General features: G+C 41.2%; 1 protein-coding gene across 1 annotated transcript in view; it reads right to left on the bottom strand.

Moving 5' to 3' along the window:
- Positions 1-8,746: 8,746 nt before the first annotated feature.
- Positions 8,747-19,838, bottom strand: part of LOC139696965 (endoplasmic reticulum aminopeptidase 1-like) — a 44,916-nt gene continuing 33,824 nt past the window's right edge. Inside the window, exons 13-18 of the mRNA XM_071595876.1 lie at positions 18,078-18,351; positions 16,300-16,521; positions 14,903-15,045; positions 12,201-12,330; positions 11,653-11,974; positions 8,747-8,954 (exon numbers count right to left, since the gene is read on the bottom strand). Coding sequence (XP_071451977.1) covers positions 8,784-8,954; positions 11,653-11,974; positions 12,201-12,330; positions 14,903-15,045; positions 16,300-16,521; positions 18,078-18,351 — 1,262 coding nt within the window. The 3' untranslated portion in view covers positions 8,747-8,783. The remainder of the gene's footprint in view (positions 8,955-11,652; positions 11,975-12,200; positions 12,331-14,902; positions 15,046-16,299; positions 16,522-18,077; positions 18,352-19,838) is intronic.

Raw genomic sequence — 19,838 nt, 5'->3', positions numbered from 1 at the left:
ATCCTTGTGGAATACCCCTGTGTATTAGAAGCCAGTTAGAGGATGAATTAGGCGTGATGACTCTTTGAAATCGGTTACTTAAGTATGAGCGAATCCATTGTAAAGATGAGGAAGAAAAATTCAGGATTTGAAGTTTTGCTAAGAGAATATGTTTGTCAATAGAGTGGAGGGCTTTAGTAAAGTCCAGGAGAGTCATTATTGTCAAGTCTTTGCGATCCATGGATAGTCGGATGTCATCTGTTAGTTTAAGGAAAGCGGTAGCTGTGCAGGGAGAGGACCAAAAGCCTGATTTTAGATGATCAAGTAAGTCACTTTCAATGAGAAAATTTGAGATTTGTTCATGTATATGTCTCTTGAATGCTTTTGATGATTTGATAAAGGAGGCAAAATGCTGATTCGCCTGTATTCGGTGATGTTAGTGGGTGTGGATTTTTTTGGGATAGGACGGACGAGATTTCGTTTCCAGAGGGAGGGATATGTTCCAGTTAGGATAGAACAATTAAAAGAGTTATTTAGTTAGAGATAATGTGTCATGTGTGGCAAGGAATCCACAGTTGAGTGCCCCATCCAATCGATGGCATGCTCCCACTCGTCGTGCAGCACCCAAGTAGAAATCAAGATGCTTGGGAAAACTTCTTCCACTGCCGGCATTCAAACATACAGGTCCTCAGGAGGGGGTGAGGGAAGACGGTCACCAAGCAGTGATCCTAATGGCAAAAATGAACTACACTGGAAGTCCACTCCCCCTTAGCTAATACCGAGTCGTTTGATATAGCATGACATTTATATAGCGATGACATAATTTGTTTTAGCGGTATGACACCTTTCAAATAAAATATAGCAACAAAGAAAAATAAAAACACAATCAGAACTAATTCATTAAGGCAATGAACCTCATATACATGGACCCTCATACAGTACCCGGCTATACCTAGAGATGGCGGTAGTTGCTTGAAAAATATCACTCTTAGAATGTTCTCAATCTTTTTAGCATATACATCAAGTCTGAAGACACTGTGTTGTTTAGCATTTGTTTGGCAGCCATTAATGGTGAACATTTCCAGTGAATTTGTGAAAATGGAGACAATTGGTCATTGTTATGTGATACAATAATTTTATTTGAAAGGCTTCAGCCCAACCAATATAGAAGCTGAACTGGATTCTACTCTGGGTGAGTCTGCTCTTTCGTTTACAACAGTAAAATATTGGGTAGCAGAGTTTAAACGAGGTCGTATGAGCTGTCAAGACGAGCATCGCATTGGCCGACCAAATGAGGTGACGACTCCAGAAATGGTGAAGAAAATCCACAAAATGAAGAAGTGATGCCGGCAGTTAATTGTTATTTTGAGGAGCAAGACAGTTCTTATTATAAAAAGGGTATTGAACTTATTGAATATCACTGGGAAAAGTGTATAGAGCTGAAAGGAGATTATGTTGAAAAGTAAATACATTTTTTTCCCAAATATTAGTTTCCTTTGTTGGGTCGGGTGCTTCTGGGATTACCCTTGTACATGGGATTCTGCAAAAATCAATTGGACATACCACATCCACCCAAGCATTATTATTATTAATTAATCTACCGGTTAAGGTAGGTTTTTGGATGGACATAATTACTAATTAAATAATTTGTGACCCCTAGCAAAACACAACATCCTACTTTACATCAGGTCCCTCTTCATCTCTGAGTACTTTCTTCCTCTCCACATCCCGTCCAACATCCCTATCCTGTTCCTTCCCTTTCCTCGTTTGCCTAACATTCTCCCCTCAATTACAGTCTTCCACATCCTGCTGCCGGTCAATACACCCTTCCGCCACTTTTCCTGCCTTCATAGGATTGCTCCCAACAAACCCCTCTCTTCGCCCACCTAACTGATTTTATGAATTCCCCGCCCACTTTCATTCCTATCTCCAGTTCTTCCCATGCCTCTTTAATCATTTCCTCTGCATACAGGTTGAACAGCAACGGTGATAATGGGCAACCCTGCCTTACACCCCTTCCTAACACTGCCCATCCTGACTCCCCGTTCCCCACTCGCACCTGAGCAGTCTGAGACATGTAAGGGTTGCGGATTATCCTCCTGTCCCTCCAATCTATTCCTATTTTCTGCAATTAACTCATTAGTTTTTCCCAATTCACTCCATCAAACACTTTTTCGAAATCTACGAAACAGGCAAATACCTCCTGATTGTATACTATATTCCTCTCGATTAATAATCTCATTACTGCAATGGCATCACGCGTACCTCGCCCCTTCCTAAGCCCAAACTGATCATCCCCTAAGTAATCATTGCCCTACTCTCTATCCTTTTGTTTATGATCCTGAGAACAACTTTAGCTGCATGGGATATCAAACTTTTTGTCCTGTAGTCCTCACATGATGTAGCCTTTACCTTTTTCGGAATAGGAACTAAAACTGATCTCACAAAGTCTTTCGGCCAGATCATTGGCCACCAAAGCATACCACACCAAAAATAGTAAACCATCACAAGCTTCACTCTTTAGCCTCTAAGGCTGCAAGGTAAACTTAGGATCATCTGGTAAGGCTTTGGTACACTTCCCTTCTTGTCAGTACCTGCACCATGATGCCTGTAATGACAATTACTTTACTTGGCTCCAATAATTATTTAAAAATTACCAAGAACCCATAAATGGAATAAATTTGTTTTAAAAAAAATGCTACATGAAATTCTTCCATCTCCACACTCGCGTCGTGTCTCGAGGGTGAATGCCTCATGTGGAGACAATTGAGTATTATATATTTGCTATTTTATGCAATTGTAAGTTGAAAACATTTGCATCATTGGACTGAGTCTGCATTTTTGTGTTCACCGACATTATCCTAATTAGTGGTTTATACTGAAGTGAATGCAATTCTTTGGCTACAATCAGTGAATCTCCTGGGCCAACTTGAAGGTTGATTGCAGGGCTTTCAAGGATTCTTAAAGAGGCAACCTTGTCTGGAACTCAATGGGTTTCACTATGTTGGGCCTCACAACATTGGTCAGGGCTAATGGTCCCCTCCAGTGCTAGACATATGCATCAAGTAGCGTTCAATGCCTCCAGCTCTGTCTGTCTTTCTCCCTCCACATGTCGTAATGGGCTAGCACCACAGCAGCCCCCCTCCCCCCCATTTGATAATTTGAACAACGGACAATCATTTAATTTGTTCATCCCATAATAATCCTGCACACCACGCACAATCAAGATGCAGTTATGAATGAGTCCATGAGTGACACCACCTGCTTTGCCGTCCTTCCTGAAGCCCGCCATGTGTGCTGCAGAGGGTTTTTCCCCGATGGTAAAAGGTAACTCACTTGACGCTCCAGCATTCCCAACGGCAGAGGACTGCCAAGCAACCGTGACAATTGGGATCAGAGACCTCCATCGCCTGCACACAAAAGGCCACTCGCAACGATGGCACTCTCCATTGACAACAACAGGCATCAAGGGAAGGTGGTCACTCCCAGAAATTAGGATTGATACAAATCATTGATTTATTAAAAAAAATTACTCTCGCATCAGAAAATGTTCTTTATTACACTGTCAAATAAACAACTTTTCATGACAATGGCTGATATTTTCATAAATTTTTCGAAGATTTAGATGGAAGTTGCCACAAGTAATATACAGAATTGAATAATCAATTTAAGAGACCAATTCCTTATCTGTAAGCATACAACCATTCAGCATTTACTGCACCAATAACAAAAGCCATTTTCCACTGTAAACAATAAGTACTTTACAAAACATTAATAACTCGACATTTAACATTACTTCAACAAAATGGGACAACACACTGACATATACACACAAATGTCAATAATGAGGATAAGATGAAGTTGCACAAGGACAACCAAAGCAAAACGTATGTTCCTCCGTTGGCAAACAATAAAAAGGAATGATGCTTTGAGCTGCAATCTTTGTGATCGTAGAGACTATTTTTGCACAATCCGTTTGAAAAAAAACCTAATGATTTCAAGTTGCCCTCACTTACACCTCCAATCAATGACTGCAAAAATGCAACCTGATAGTAGCAAGCATTTCACAAAACTACTCAATGATTGAAAGTGAAATATGTACTGACAAGAGGTAACACACCCAGACACTCACAGGAGCAAAGTCACTAAATGATAAAAAAAGAAACCAATGCTAACGGAAGAGAACCTAGGGATTCCTAGATTCTATTCCATGGCTAAAATATATAGATCATTAAAATGAACAACAGTGCAATGTAACACTTAATACAAATTGTAAAATACTGTAAAATTTCATCGGAAACAATGTTTTAGATAAGCTAGAAAGGCCTAAACAGAAGAGCCAATTAGCTGTCCGGGGTAATTTTCCAGATGAGCGACTCTTGCCTCGGATGAGATTCATGTAAGCATGGAAGAATGAAGCAAGAGGCCCTCTTGCCAATAAAACAACACACTGAATAAGCCCATCAGTTAAACGTATAACATACTACCATCTGCCAGATGAGGATTCAAGTCTTTTTACAGATATAAGTATAGTTGTTGCATCCATAAACAAGTGCAGTGAAAACAAATACCATTCGTGTTCAAATACAAAACAATTCAGAGTCTTTTCCTAAGAGACACAAATGTGATGACTATGATGATGGGAATAATGAATAGTTAACAGCTTTAAGAATATATATTCATATGTTCATATTTATATATATATCATTAGAAAAATAAATACAGTAGTCAATATGGCTACAAACAAAGACAGTAAATTATTAAAAATAAAATTTCCACCCATAGAAAATAATACATATTTATCTTTAAATCACAATGTTCTATAAATTTAAACAACTACATGGTTTCTGTCTTTGATGAAGCTATAATTGAAGGGCATTCAACTGAGAAACATGTTACCACCTTGCCATTCATCCAAAATATAAACTGGTGCAATATTTATGTAAATATATATATATGTGTATATATTGGGATTTCTGGATTCATCCTGAATGATTCATATCCCTTCAATACATGAACTAAAACAAACAGCAGCAGTTCAACTACAGTCATAACTACAAACAGTTACTGACACCAATTGACAACAAATGGATATAGAAAGACACTGGAAAGTAACACCTCCTGCAAGCCACCATTTATATGGGGGGGGGGGGGGGGAGAGAGTAAAAACAAGGAGGACAACGCACTCTGGTCTTGCACAACCAGGGTACATCTTCATGCACCAAAGCACCAAACAGAAAGGACTACACCAAATATGCTACACAATGTTTACAGTGCACTGTGACAAACAGCCACAACTCGGCACAAACAGACATAACACAAACTTTCTCAGCACAACACACAGGTTAATCATCACACAAACATCTTTGCCCACACACACACACACAATACACAAATACTTTCAAGGTATACAACTCACAACCACCAAGGAGAACGCAAATATGCACTTTTGCATAATAAATCATCCAACCACAAGGTAATTCCTTCCACGAACTGATTTCTCATAATGCACAAATTCTTTCCAATCAGACTGGAATGCAACATAGCTAGCAGAGAAAGAAATCCGTTCCACTTCTGGTATTCAAACACTAAAAAATGTTTAAAATTAAGTGCCATGGATAAGTGGTGTTGATAATGCAAGAATCATAAACCACACGACCAGAAAATGAGCCACAAAACATGAAACGCTAACTACATGATCCCATTGAACAATGCAGTTTGAATGTGCAAACGCACTTGCAATGCCTCGTGGAAGAAAGAAACGAACGTGGTTCATTCGCTCAGAGCGACAGTCTCATAAGTGGAGCACAGATGATATGGTTGACAAAGATTGTGTGGAGGAACGTCGGGGGAGGGAGGAACGGAGCATGAGCTCATTTGGGACACTAAGGTTGGAGGCAAACGAAGGTTGACAAGTTGAGTGCGAAGGGACAGAGGACTAACCATGTGGAAGGAGTGGACCCAAGCGAAGAGAGAGGTGAGAAAGGCTTGCCAGGGCTTGAGGCAATCTCATATGGAAAACCTTTGGCATACTGCGAGAGTAACTCCATCCGTGATAACTGGGCAACTTGCAGGCAAAAATTACACCTTTGGAGAAGATGACCCTCAACATGATTGAACGCATGCAAGTATGTACTAGGACCCAACCATGCACTAATTATAGCAACACCTGAACCCTCTCCATGGTTGGAGTCGACAAGTAAGTGTGGAGCAGAGCAGGGAGAACAATTTAAACTCGGTGATGGTCCGAGCATAAATAGTACCTGGCAATTAATGGGTTGACAATCAAATAGTATCGCTAAAGTTTGCTCAAATGGCAAAATGCTTTCTTTAAGGACGTTTTTTAAATATGGATTAAACGTTGAATTAATCATAGAATACTTGATCCAGTGAAATGCCACAGTGAAAAGTGAGATATCAGTCACAGAACAAAGTCTTGAGTTTCAAGAAAATTACTTGTTTTCATTACTCCACTGTGATGAGCCCCATTGAGTGGGGATGCAACCGTAAGGGAAGGGAAGAGGTGGAGGGTCACAACGCCTCTCATGTCACTCGGAAAAGCCTTTGCTGAGCAAGGCAAGATCCATGAAAGCAGTATAGTTTCATTGATATTTAGCGTCAGGTTATCAGCTTGTTACTCCCAAACCATGGGCTTCACACCCAGCTATTGAAAGGTGACACTGGCTATGAAAAGTGACTGCATCCATCAAGATTTGATTAGGCATGTATTGGTAACAATGTACAGCGGGTAAATCTCTGAGACCCTTCTGGGTGTATAGAAAATGTCAGCATTCTATTCACTGGAATCTTATTTTTTGGGGCAGCAAAATTAACCTGCAGGGACATTAGCTGTGCAGAAAAACAGCATTACTTAGAAAACAAATGTATAAACCTATGGAAACAAGAAGCTTTCTATAAGTTTAATGCAGCCATTCTATGGTTATTGGAGGAGGCAGGAAGGCATGAATTTGTAGGAACAGACATGGTTCAAAACAATTCACAGAGAAGAAGAAAGAGCCAGAGGGGAAAACGGATTCAGAGCATGAGCCTAAAATCAAGGCAGCCGGTCGAGGTGCTTTTCGATTCATCCGTTCACATCAGATGTTCTCAAATTTCTAGAAAATGATTCCGCTGTTGAAATATCATGTTGCCAATGACTTATTTTCAGCCAACATTCAGCAATTAGGGTGGAGCCACAGAATTTTATGAAGCCCGTTTATTTGCCGTTATCGGTGGGATGGACAAACCATTTCATCTTTCCTGACTCTGTGTGCTACATAACCCAATGGAACAAGATTCCTCGTGCCAGCACAACGCAAGGTGACTGAGCCAGAAGACCCACAAACATGGCGACAGAGGAACATCACGATATTGAGAGGATTAGTACAATGCACAAAACAATTTATGAGATTGCCACACTACCAAATGCAATGCTACACAAAAGAGATCAATTACCATGCACTATTAAATTGCATTCGAATTATTTTACACCACAGCCAAATAAAGTTTCAAAGCAGCATGAGGTTGCCGTAAATTTCAAAAACGAACAAAAAAAAACAGAGCTGCTGTGCCTAAAGAGCTCGAATCAGCAATGAGTTTCTTCACGATTGTGTCATACACGCAGGCATGTCTTAGCCTCTCATATCAACCAAAACACAAGGTTAAAAAAAAAGTACAGGCAGGGCAGACTGCTGGCATTGTGAAAATTCAAAATTCATATTGAGCAAACATTATGAGAAATGGAGTCATAGGATTTGTTCAGGGGGATGTGGAATGGCCAGAATGTGAAATCTTCTTTTGGATAAACTTATTTCCTTTGGTGAGTGGCCACCTTGGCTTAAACTTGGAGTGCCATGTCGAATCATCCTTGGCACAGAGAATGCTGGGCTTGCGGTACATTGCACTTCCCCTGAGATCCAATCCTGATCAGAGAAGTTGGAGAAAGCAGTTACATGCTTACAGAAGAGTGCAGGGTCAAGTTTGCAGGGACATCAGCATGCAAATTAAGTCAGGAGGCACTCACGCCAACAAGCGACCCAGCCGGGTGGGCTCAGAGAAAACTCCTCGAGGTCACCAATGAGACCAAAGCAACCCAAAAGGAACGTGACTGGCAGATATCACGAGTTGCCATGAGATCAGACTGTCTCTGGAATGTCAATGCTTCAAGTGCATTGTGCATGGGGAGAAACTTGAGAAAACTAATTGCGAACAGAGTGAGCTATGCAAAAAAGCAAAAGAATGCTAATCTTAGGCCTTGGAAGACAACCTTCAAGTGGTATTTTGTTTCTGTGCTCCCCACTTGTAATCCAAACTAATGAACCCTCCAACAATATTTTCCTCTCCTCTTTCTGTGAACTCCCAAATGTATTTGGAACCACTTTGTGAAAGATGGAGGCCACAACTGACACACATACATAGTGTTGGTTCCTCCGAGGCATATCCTCCACACCCTCACCCCTGAAAAACAACAACACCGCCACGCACAGCAGTGCCTCGACAAGAAGAGAACATAGGAGAAAAATACACACACATACACACCACACACACAAACAGAGGTCAAAAAGGATAGTTTTTAAAATCGTCTCAATCCTCTCTTTTTGTATATTAACACTTTCTTCTTGGTATTTCTATTGGTGTTCTTGTTTTGACAATTCCTCCTGATCCACATTGTTGATATATTCAATGTATTTCTGCTGTTCATGTTCATAGGTATGTAGGTGTATAAAAAAGACCCTCAAATGGTGGGAGTATGTGTGTGTGAGTGGGTGTGGGGGGGGGGGGGGGAGGTCCTCTCTCTATGCAGATTACCTTCCCCGGATCAAGTGGTCCGCCTTGTCAAAGTGGTTCTCCAGCCATGCAAGAATCTCCTCCTCGCTCCGCGCCACCCACTGCGCATTGAGGCGGATCGTCTCCAGGGACTGCTCCACCGAGCGACGCCCTCCGCCCAGGTCCATGCCCTCAAAGAACAGGCTCACCTTGGCGATAAGAAGGGATGCCATGGTATTACACGTCTCGCATGAATACGCTCCCCTCTGGCCCAGATCGGCCCAAAGCCTCCTTCCAGTTTCCACATTTAGTTATCTATCTTTGAGTAGAAAAAGCTTTACCACATGAGTAAACGTGAATTACCCTGCAATAAGATTTTCTGTTCTGATTTCCTCCATGTTATCAATCACTTTTAAACACTTGGTGCAACTTGTTAAAGCTCATTAATATTAGCGAACATTGGAAACCATTCACTACCTATTTATATACTACCTTGATCAAAAATTTCCCGGAATTTATTCAGAAAATTAAAAATACAAGTTTATTCATCTAAATCTATATTGTCCCCTTCAAAGTAATCCCCATCGACTGCAACACACTTATGCCAGCGCTTGATCCAATCCTCGAAACATTTTTTATATTCGGTTTTCGGTATGTCCATCAGTGCTTCCTGCGATTTTTCCATTACTTCCTCTCGGCTGCTAAAACGCGTTCCCCGTAATGGTTTTTTAACTCGATTGAACAGAAAGAAGTCACAGGGAGCCAAATCAGGTGAATTCGGTGGCTGTTGGATGGTATTTGTTGCATTTTTCGTCAAAAAATTACGAATAATGATAGCACTGTGCGACGGTGGGTTATCATGGTGCAAAATCCACGAGTTTTCTGCCCACATTTCTGGTCTCTTTCGGCGAATTGCTTCATGCAAACGTCTCATAACGCCCAAATAATACTCTTTGTTTACTGTCTGGCCTTCTGGCAAAAATTCATGATGCACTACACCGTTGTAATCCATGAAAACCGTCAGCATTGCCTTCTTTTTTGACTGAAAACGACGTGGTTTTTTTGGTCTCGGCTCATTTGGTGAACGCCATTCACTTGCCTGATGTCTGGATTGCGTGTCGTACTCATAAACCCACGTCTCGTCTCCAGTAATGATCCTTTTGATGAATGTGGGATCGGATTCAGCCTCGCAAATCATGTCTTTTGCGACGTCAACACGGTCTCTTTTTTGCATGAAATTGAGGTCTTTTGGCACCAACTTTGCTGCTACACGACGGAAACCCAAATCATTAACCACAATGTCTTGGGCGGATCCATAGGCAATGTTCAAGTCCTCCGCTATTTCTCTGATGGTTAATTTGCGGTTATTGACCAACATTTCTTTTACTTTATCAATTTTTTCACCGACTTTCGATGTCGATGGTCTGCCACTGCGTTCATCATCTTCGATTGACTCACGACCACTTCTGAACCGCTCGTGCCACTGGTAAACGACCGTTTTTTTTAGAGAATCGTTGCCGAAACACTTTTCCAACATTTCCAACGTCCGTGCGCCACTAAATCCGTTTTTTACGCAAAATTTAATACAAGTTCGTTGTTGCAAATTTAAATCCATTTCTGAAATTGCAAAAAATCGCCAACACACACAGAGATAGATGTACTCTTGGCTACGTAACTTTTGCAAATGTCAAGTTATGACACTAAGATTTAAAGGGAATATCAACAACAGATGTACCAATTTAACAAAAAAAACAGAACTCAAATCGGAACAATGGGAGCGCCACACGGTGGTTATTCCGGGAACTTTTTGATCAAGGTAGTACATTCATATGTAAAACTGCATGTAGATTCACACGATGTATGCAAATTAGAGGCAAAATTTGCTGAATACTTCTTAATGTTGGTTGGCATGGACTTTAAATACCTTTGCAATGATTCTTGTATTTAGGCAATGGTGAAAGTGGCCATCCCCATGCAAGTTCCTCGGAAAATACAGGAGAAACTTTCATTTACACTTTTCCAAGGACCCCAGAAAAAGAGTTTAAATTTTGGGAAAATGAAAATTGTGGGAAAAGGAGAACTTTTACTTTTACAAGCTTTATTACTGGAGTAAAGGTTATAATAATAACCAGACAAACTGTGAAAGAGCACGGTCATCTCTTTAACTACATACACACTCATTTATACGCAATGAATGAAAATAACAAAAGCACACTGAACCTCACATATGTAAAAGTAAATTATTTTCTCCTTCCTTAACAGACCTTAAAGTAATAAGTTATGACTTCATCACGTAGCAAGAGGTCAAGAAATATGATAAATATCAAAGGAATAACTTCATGAAAATATACTTTACAGATACCTGTGGGCCTAATAATTATTAATGTACTGCATCAAGTTCTGAATACTGGAAGAAGATAATGTAAACATGAGAAGTAATGAAGATGGCTAATTCATTTCATTCTTATTTGCTAATAGGAACTATTGATATTCTCTGATCATTTTACAAAACAGTCTGAAATTATTAACAGTTTGAATTTCTTCCGCCTATTGATACCATGGATGCACTCTGTTTTAGATTTTCTGCAGTTTGCCAAGAACTTGCTCGCAGCAATTGCAGAAATTTTATGGGACCAGATGAAATTGTTGTAAATAGCAGGAAAATAAAAATTCTTATAACGCAAACAGAGGGCTTAAAATGAAAAATTTATAATATAAAATATGTCATGAAAAAAATATTACCTAAATTTTAGGATTTTGAAAATTTGTGATTTCAGCGCATGCAACAGAGATTTCCTAACCTCCCACCACGATGTCCGAAAGCAGCTGGCACCACCACACCGACAGTTAATAAAGCATCACATTGGGAATGACACAACTGCAGTTGGTGCCAAGGGTCTCACTTACCTCCCGGTAGTCGTACTCGGAAGCAAAGTTGGAGACCACGGTGGAGACCAGGCCACCAAGGGCGAACGGAGCGGCAGGTGGCGGGTGTGAGGACGTGGGCAGCATCGCCTGCTGCCGAGGCACAGGGGTGGCAGCCAGGGGCGTGCCACCATCCCCCGAGCCATCCTCGCCACCAAAGAGGTCACGCAGCTGATTCCAGTGCGCCCTCAGGTGGCGCCAGGCGAGGAACTGCCCCTCGGGACTGGACGCGGCCACCACACCCAGGGCACCCTTCACGTCCTGTGGCTTCACCCGGTCACGATCCAGCGTGGCCAGTAAATACCTGCTCCGTGAACACAATGGGAAGAGAGAGAGCGAGAGAGAGTGGTGAGAGACTCTTTGCGCTCAATAACCACGCAAAAGCATGGCAATTGTGTCTGGTGCAACCCAAGAACCCATTCAGTGTTGCTGTTTGGTGCAAAATAAATAACGAAACATGCCCAACATATACTTGTAGAGAAACCCTTAAAAATACGTGTATTCAGGCATAGTTTGTTAGGCAGACTCACCTCTGAAGGATCCAGGGGTCCGAAGCCATTCCCATTGCTCGAAGCAGCAGCTTCTGCTCCGACGGGACAGTCGTGGTGTTGTAGCGATTCCAGCAGAAGACCCACTCCTTGTACCCTCCATATTTGATTCCTTGACGGAGAGTCAATAACAATTAGATGTACATTATTCGATGAAGAGAGGAAATATTAATTAATAAATATGTAATTCAATGCTCACAACGGATAATAATTTAAGTTTTTAGGTATACGAAGGGAGGTATACCCAAAAATAGCCAACATTATTATTTTTTAAATATGGATTTAAATTTTTTACAAAACAACCTCATGACCTTCAAAGTACTCTTCATTACACTTAATATTTTTAATACACGAGTTGTAAAAATGTTTCCATTCCTGGAAATATTTTTCCAATTCATTTGTTTTGATGCCCGACAGTTCCTGCCTCATATTTTTCTTTACCGTTCCCACGTCACCAAAACATTGTCCTTTCATGTCCCTCTTCATTCAACGAAACAAGAATATATACTGCACGGAGCGTGGTCATGTGAGTAAGGGGTGTGGGGCAAGGAAGTCATGGTGTTTTTGGCTAAGAACTGGTGCACTGAAATGGCTGCATGAGCCAGTGCATTGCCATGGTGGTCTCCTGCTAATCTGGCCTCTTTGGCCGCACACTCCCACTCCATCTTTTTAAAGCCTCAAGATAGAAAGCATGAATCGACAGGATGATCCAGGGGCACCAATTCAGAAAGCACTCCCTCCCTCTCACATAGAAAAACAAATGAGCATCATCTTGAGGTTTGATTTCACTTGACGAGCTTTTCCCGGACGAGGCGACAATGAAGTTTTCCACTGGCTTGATTGCCGTCGATGGACGTCCTGAATGAAGTTTATCAAAAATTAACTTTTAACCTTCCTTGAAATGAGAAAACCATTGGTACACTTGAGTTTTTACCATCGCAATATCCACTTGTAAACCACAACAGTTTCTGCAGCGTTTTTCCCATGCAGGAAGCAAAATTTCACAGCGGTGTGCTCTTTGCCAGCATGGAGCAAAGCAAGGAGCAAGCAAAACTGCAAATTACAAAACAATTTGCTGTGATTGAGCACAACCTTCTTACAAACAACAACAATGCCCACGCGGAACTCAGAACGATTCCCACTATGCTCGCCTAGTGGTGGAAATGAATACCGCGTTAGCTCTATCGTCCACAGCACAATCCTGGTAATTTTTGGGTACCCCATCGAATAAGGGGAGAAAGCTTTGTACCTAAATGCATGTATTTTTAATAATTTACAATAGAGTGAACGGTAGACTTATCTTTGTCAAAGTGAATGAGTGAAAGAGGGATATGCGAAAGGTATTAAGTGTCAAAGGATGGTATCCTGTGATGTTTTTGTTCTTTCTGGAGAAAACCTATCCCTGCTGGGGCAAAAGATAAGGGAAAGCACTTCCCTGCCACCTATTGATATGCTGGCTCATTAGATAAGTGGATTAATATCTTGGCGTTGGCATAATGATGCGCATGTCAGCACAAAGGAACTGAATTCGGATCATGTTCTACACAGCATTGCTGCTAAAAACATAAAAATAATGATTCAAACAAAAAAAAGTGATTCCCTACTCCCGCGAATCCAATTCTTTTAAATAATTATATTGTAGGTTTAAAACTGAACAAGTTTTTAACGTTTAGGAAACATTTAACATCATCTAGCCACACACACTCAGATTAAACAGCCCCACATTGCTTCAGTGATATCACCTGCATGAAGATTCACTCTTACGAGGGCCGTTTAAGTTTCTGACCCCAACATGAAGATGGCAGCACTCTTCAGCTAAAGTTAGGGAACGTGTTTGCACATGCGCTGACGAGTATTGAGAAGTGCTCACCAAAATTTCAGTCATTTTGGACACTCTGTTGTTGTTCGACAATTGCTTGAATTAGTCATGGCAAGGCTTTTTGTGAAAATGGAAAAATTGAGTTTGAGCTGTTATTAAATATTTGTTTTTGAAAAGTAACTACGCAAATCAAAGAAGATTTGGATGCTGTGTGCGTTTCAATCCTTTCTTTGATACACCTTGGAATTCATCGAATAACTATCACCATTAATAAAATTTTGTCTTCTGAACCATTCAACTTATTTTGCCCATTCTCCTTCAAGACTCTAATCCACAGTATGGAATTGCTGGAGCCAACTCAAAGCTGGAAAGATTCAACAGATGGGAAATATTCAGCCACGGTTATGGAATAGCCCTCTTCATGTTCCAACCATGAATGCATCGCAATATATGACTATACTTGAACGTGTTTCAATGATATGGAATGAAAACATTGAGAGATCAGCACAGAAAATAGAAAAATCTGATACCCAAAAGAGTTTGCAACAGGTTGACTATCAAGTTCTACAGGGTTCTGGATAGTCCCTGAAAGCTTTTGTATATCGATTCACACCATCTCCAATCTTTCTTCCTTTCAACCTTCTCCTCTTTCCCTAAATTCTCCCAACTCGCACGTCCTAAAAAAAAGATTTACCTCCGATTCATTTAGACAAGAGTTAACATGCAATTATTGCTCAGGGATGCAGCATCCCCAAGGTAGACAAAAGCTCACATTAACAAATCAGATATGTAGAAACCGAGCAAATCCACCCGTATCTACATAATTATTCCACCTCACGGCATGCGAACGGATAAGAGCTCTCACCGGCGGCATAAACGGCTTCCCTGAGGTTTGGCGGCACCCTTTGGCCTCGAACCATCCAAGTTTTAAACCTCTGCTTGGCTTCCTCCACGGCAGTCTCCACTCCGGCCAGCACTGCCGAGGTCAACACCTCGGAGCGGACCAATCTGCAGGGTTGAAAAGCAAATGAAATGTATTTTCTAATATTACGCTATCGTACTGTTTAATTTTCGAATTGTTTCAAGTTAGAACCACACTCTCTTGTTTTTCAGAAAGTCACTTCAACTGACGATGACATTTAAATAAATAATAAAATAAACATCGAGTTTATAATAACACTGTCCAATAGCTGAACATTCACTCAAAGAGGGCATTACTAAGTGTTTGATTTGGATTTCAATGAAGACTGCCGATTCAATTTGAGATTTGATTCGACGGCTCTCTTCTCCCCGCCTCTTGACTCCATTTTCAGCTTGGCACCACGGATACCTCCTCGCCATGGTTCTGCTTCCCTTTGGCATGAGTCAGTCAGTAAGTGCCTCTCCATTGCATTACTTCCCTCTTTCCATTTCACATGAAACTAATCACTAATTATTGCACATCTTTCAACATTACCAGCCACTCACAATGAAGTCAAATTCAAATACATGATAATAGGGAGACGGGCATTATTCATAGGTATTTCCTAAAGATACGAAATAATTTAACTCCAGTTAAACAGAACAGCAGTTTTCACCAAATTTGGAGCACTACAGAAGTTACTGACAGTGGGAATTGAGGGGCAGCATTAGATTTAAATTTTAGATGCATGAACGACACCAAGTCATTTCTGTTATGTAAAGCAAACGATCGCATAAATGATGCATATGCATCTCCCCACATTCATTGGAAAGACTACTTCGGCAGTATTTACGTCCAGATTAGTTTTTGCGGCCATAGCAGATTTTATATCATAAAATTGGGGAAGTGGTAGTCGGGTAGGGGCAGTTGGGTAGAGTGCTGGGCTACTGACTGGAGGGGCTGGGTTCAATTCCCGGTGATGACTCTGGGTAACCTCAGCTTGATCCAAGCTGAATGACTTTTTTGGTTACCAGATCTTCCTAAGAAACCATTTATTAGGTGGCACAACAAAATAACAAATTGGCACCCCTTCCCTGAGTGCGTACATTTTGCAAACTGTAAGAGGGCTTAGGATTGGGTGAGCTCCACCCATGCCTATTAACCCAACCTTTGGGCTCATTACTACAGTTTTGGTAATGTCATCAATTAAATGAAACCTTCAAAAGCCTTGCAATAAAAATTCATGAGATCAAAAAATCCCATTTTTGATGGGCTCTCGATGAATTGAAAAAGAATGAAGATAAAAAAGAACGGCCATCCGATTCCATGCAAAGGTTTGGCCTCCAAGTGAGAAAGAGAACCTTGTGATGTGCAGTCCCTTGTCATCCCAGCCGAGGGCTTGCGCAGAGGGAGCCAGCAGAGAGCGCACAAAGCGGCAGAAGAGTCGGTACGGGGCGGCTGCCGAGAGACGCCGGCTCCACCCCTGAAGGTGCTCCAGGGCAGTTGACCATGGAACGAGATCACGCTCCTTCATCAGGTACAAGGAGAGCCGCAGGGGCAGCGTGGCACTCACCAGCCCTGCCCTGCCGCCCAAGAGAAAGAAAGCAAGCGGCCGTTAAGAGGGGGCCCAGGGCCAGCGACACACACAATGGCACCACCATTCATGCCAGCCTTGCCTCGAAAATGCCAGCCACAATCAGACATTGGTCACGCTCAGGATTAATTGTTATTACATTACTTCATAAAAGGGCAATGAATTACACTTCCTCAGATGATGGCACTTTCCCCAAATTGCGTTCTTCACCACATAAGGTCAACAGTTTGAGAAAAAGATAAAATACATCCCTTGGCAGGGGTACCACAAATATATGCACTGGATTTGATGTTGGCTCTGCCTGTTTCACCTTATTATCAAACGATGTTACTAGGATTCTTTGCTGTTCCAATTAATAAACCAAAAAATTTACTGTAATGGATAATTACTAGCATTTAAATGATACATAGAGATTACATCAACGTTGCAAAACAATAAAATCTGTAGAGTACCTCGTTTAAAAACAATTTGTGGGAGATCCTTATCCAACTGTAAGTGCAATCTTATGGTCATAATCAAGAAAAGAAGTAGAAAAACATGTGTTGAAACTTCTATTCAACACCTCAATCACACAAAATTAAACACTTGTGCAACTAAAAACGTACGTTATATTAATCTTAAGGCTTCCGTGATGTATTTCTGATGAAGGTTCCAATGCTGTCTGTCGCGTAGGTTGGCTTGTTGGACAACAGTTTTGCCCCCAGTCCTGGAGGTGTCTTCGGGTCGAAGTGATCTTCCTTGCAATTTGGCCACTACACATAGAAGATGCTGACTGACCATGACGGCCCTGACTGGCTGTTTCTAGGTAGTCAAATTGAATGACCCTCTTTACCACGTCGAAGCCAGGATGTAGCTGTCCTCATGGTTGAAATTATTTAGAGAGTTTTTCCAAATATATATCGCGGCCAAAATGCAACGATGATCACTTTGACCCAACAAGCAAATCTATGCAACGGTAATTCCTGGAAGCAATATTGGAACCTTGACAGGTTATATTAAACTATACAAGATTTGCAGGGTAAGAAGTTTCAGGGGAGTTAGGGGAGGATTAGGGTTAGTGACTAGTGCCTCAAACTCTCCCTCGATGCTTTCTCAAGTGGTTTGAAGATGATATCTACATATCTCCCTTGCTAGCGGGCCCCATTTTATATGAAAACATTTACTAAGCCATTCAATCATCTCAGAGAGTTCAGCAAAAGCACAGGAAGTATAGAGGGTGAATAAGCACGTGCAAAACCTGGGCAAATTTGTAGGTTAAGTCTCTTGTCGGTGCTCATGGTGAAAAGCATCTTTGATGCAAAAATATAAAGATCCAATCTTCTATACTTATAATATATAGATAAATTTATGTATGGCATCATCTGGAAAGTGGAGTATGCTAGGTTGTATAATTATGAAGGTTAAAACCAAGGTTTGTGCTTTGCATGATGAAGAGGAAATTTCAACTTTCACCAATAAAAACACAAGGCACATCTTGTTATGGGTCCATCGTGAGACAATTGTGACACTCCCTCCCCACTGTCACCCCCCAACCTGAGCACTCACCTGCAGAGCGTGAAGGCATCGTCGAGGACTGAGGCTCTGTCGGCAGGAGCAAATGCAGCGTGGTCCTTGAGAATAGCAGTGACCAGGGCATCCCACAGCTCCTGTGGCTCATACATCACTCGGTAGAATCCCTGCTGGTCCACGTTGCCTTTGAGCCACTTGACCTCATGCTTGTCCACCGGTTTCTGGGGGTTGGCGGTTGTCCCCTCCTGCGGGGGTTCGCCTTCCTCCTCCTCCTCCTCCGGCATCCCCGGCACTGGCACTTTAATTGACACTATCACCCCAAGCAGAGAGATGGAGGGAGAGGAGAAAGGGAGAAGAGTCCAGCAACATCATAATATGCAAAATGCAACTCATCTCTTACACTTTGTGTGGGGTACAAAACTTTTAATCATTTAACATCAAGAATGCAATAATCAAGAAACCACTTGGCAACAAATGAAAAGGTCAGAACGAGGAGTGCACTCATGGATGGATCCAAAGGAGAATAATAGTGGTCATATTTTGAGGATTTGTATAATAATGGTGTAAAGTAGGCATATACAGAGGGGGCCATGACCATGGGAAAAGGGGAATGCGGGAAGGTTATACCTTTAAGTAAATGAGGGGGTGCAAGCCCCGAGGCATTTGAAAGATTAAAAAGCTGCTAGCATGGATGGAAAAGTTGAAATAAAATAAAAGCCAATTACCACTTCCCTGCATGACTTGTTTACTTTATGTTTGAAGAATTCCAGAATGAGAATGTGATGACCATGGAATGTTAGAATGAAAAGAGCATTTTTGATGCATTCTATATTTTGTGTCCTCCATGCCTTAATATCTGAGCAAATATTCAATTATCATTATTAATTACCATTTTATTTTACGCATCAACTTGGAAATTCATTAGACAGAGTAAAATGTACTAGCACGGAAGATTATGTGAAATAGATTGGGTAGTGACACATACGTTTGTTTATGCCAGGTCGACAGTGCACTGGAGATCATATTTTGCACCTCAATTAGCGCTAAATAAATGCATTAATGTGCATAAGGAAACGGCAGGTGGATAGCAACACAATACCTATGGCAGGGGTGGAACACCTGTGACATGTGCACCCAAAAGGGAAACTACCGAAAGCAATGATAAAAGTTTTGGTAAAAATCCACATGCAGCAAGATTTTATGCTAACATTGACTAGAGAAATGTAAATTTGAGGTAATTCCAGCAAGAGTTTATTAATGGAAACCAATCCAGATCATAATAAAAGTCAGGTAAATATAGTATTTAGAAAATCCAAATTTTTAATATAATTACTTGAAATAGTATTATATTTGAAATTGTAAACGAGTGAAGAAAATTATGTCATGATGACAAAAATAACCAATGATAAATAAGATATAAACTGAGGGAATGAATAAACACTGGAGGGCATTAAATGGACATACTATGTACACGACAGAGTGAGCCATAAGGTGTTATAACTCTGAAGTGACAAGGCACTGAAGTGGTTTAAGATTCTAGGAAAGAAGGTAGGACACCTGATAAGTCTCAATGGAATTGCCGTTGAGTGGGTTTCACCACAAAGATGACAGGCCACAGCCTTCAGATTTGGTCAGCCAAGTGGCACTGCTACACTTCTAAACTAAATCACTGGCAGACTCAAAGTGGAATGCATAGGACTTTGGCGGAGAGGAAGAAGGAATCTGAGACCAATATTTCAAGGACTATGATTGGTATTCTACCGGTTATGGTAGGTTTTGGATGGATGCATAGAGGAA

Source organism: Hetaerina americana, unplaced genomic scaffold (assembly GCF_022747635.1).
Source record: "Hetaerina americana unplaced genomic scaffold, ioHetAmer1.1.p SCAF_7, whole genome shotgun sequence".
Classification (NCBI taxonomy): domain Eukaryota; kingdom Metazoa; phylum Arthropoda; class Insecta; order Odonata; family Calopterygidae; genus Hetaerina; species Hetaerina americana.
The sequence above is the reverse complement of the archived record's forward strand: the minus strand, read 5'-3'. Positions and strand labels throughout refer to the sequence as shown.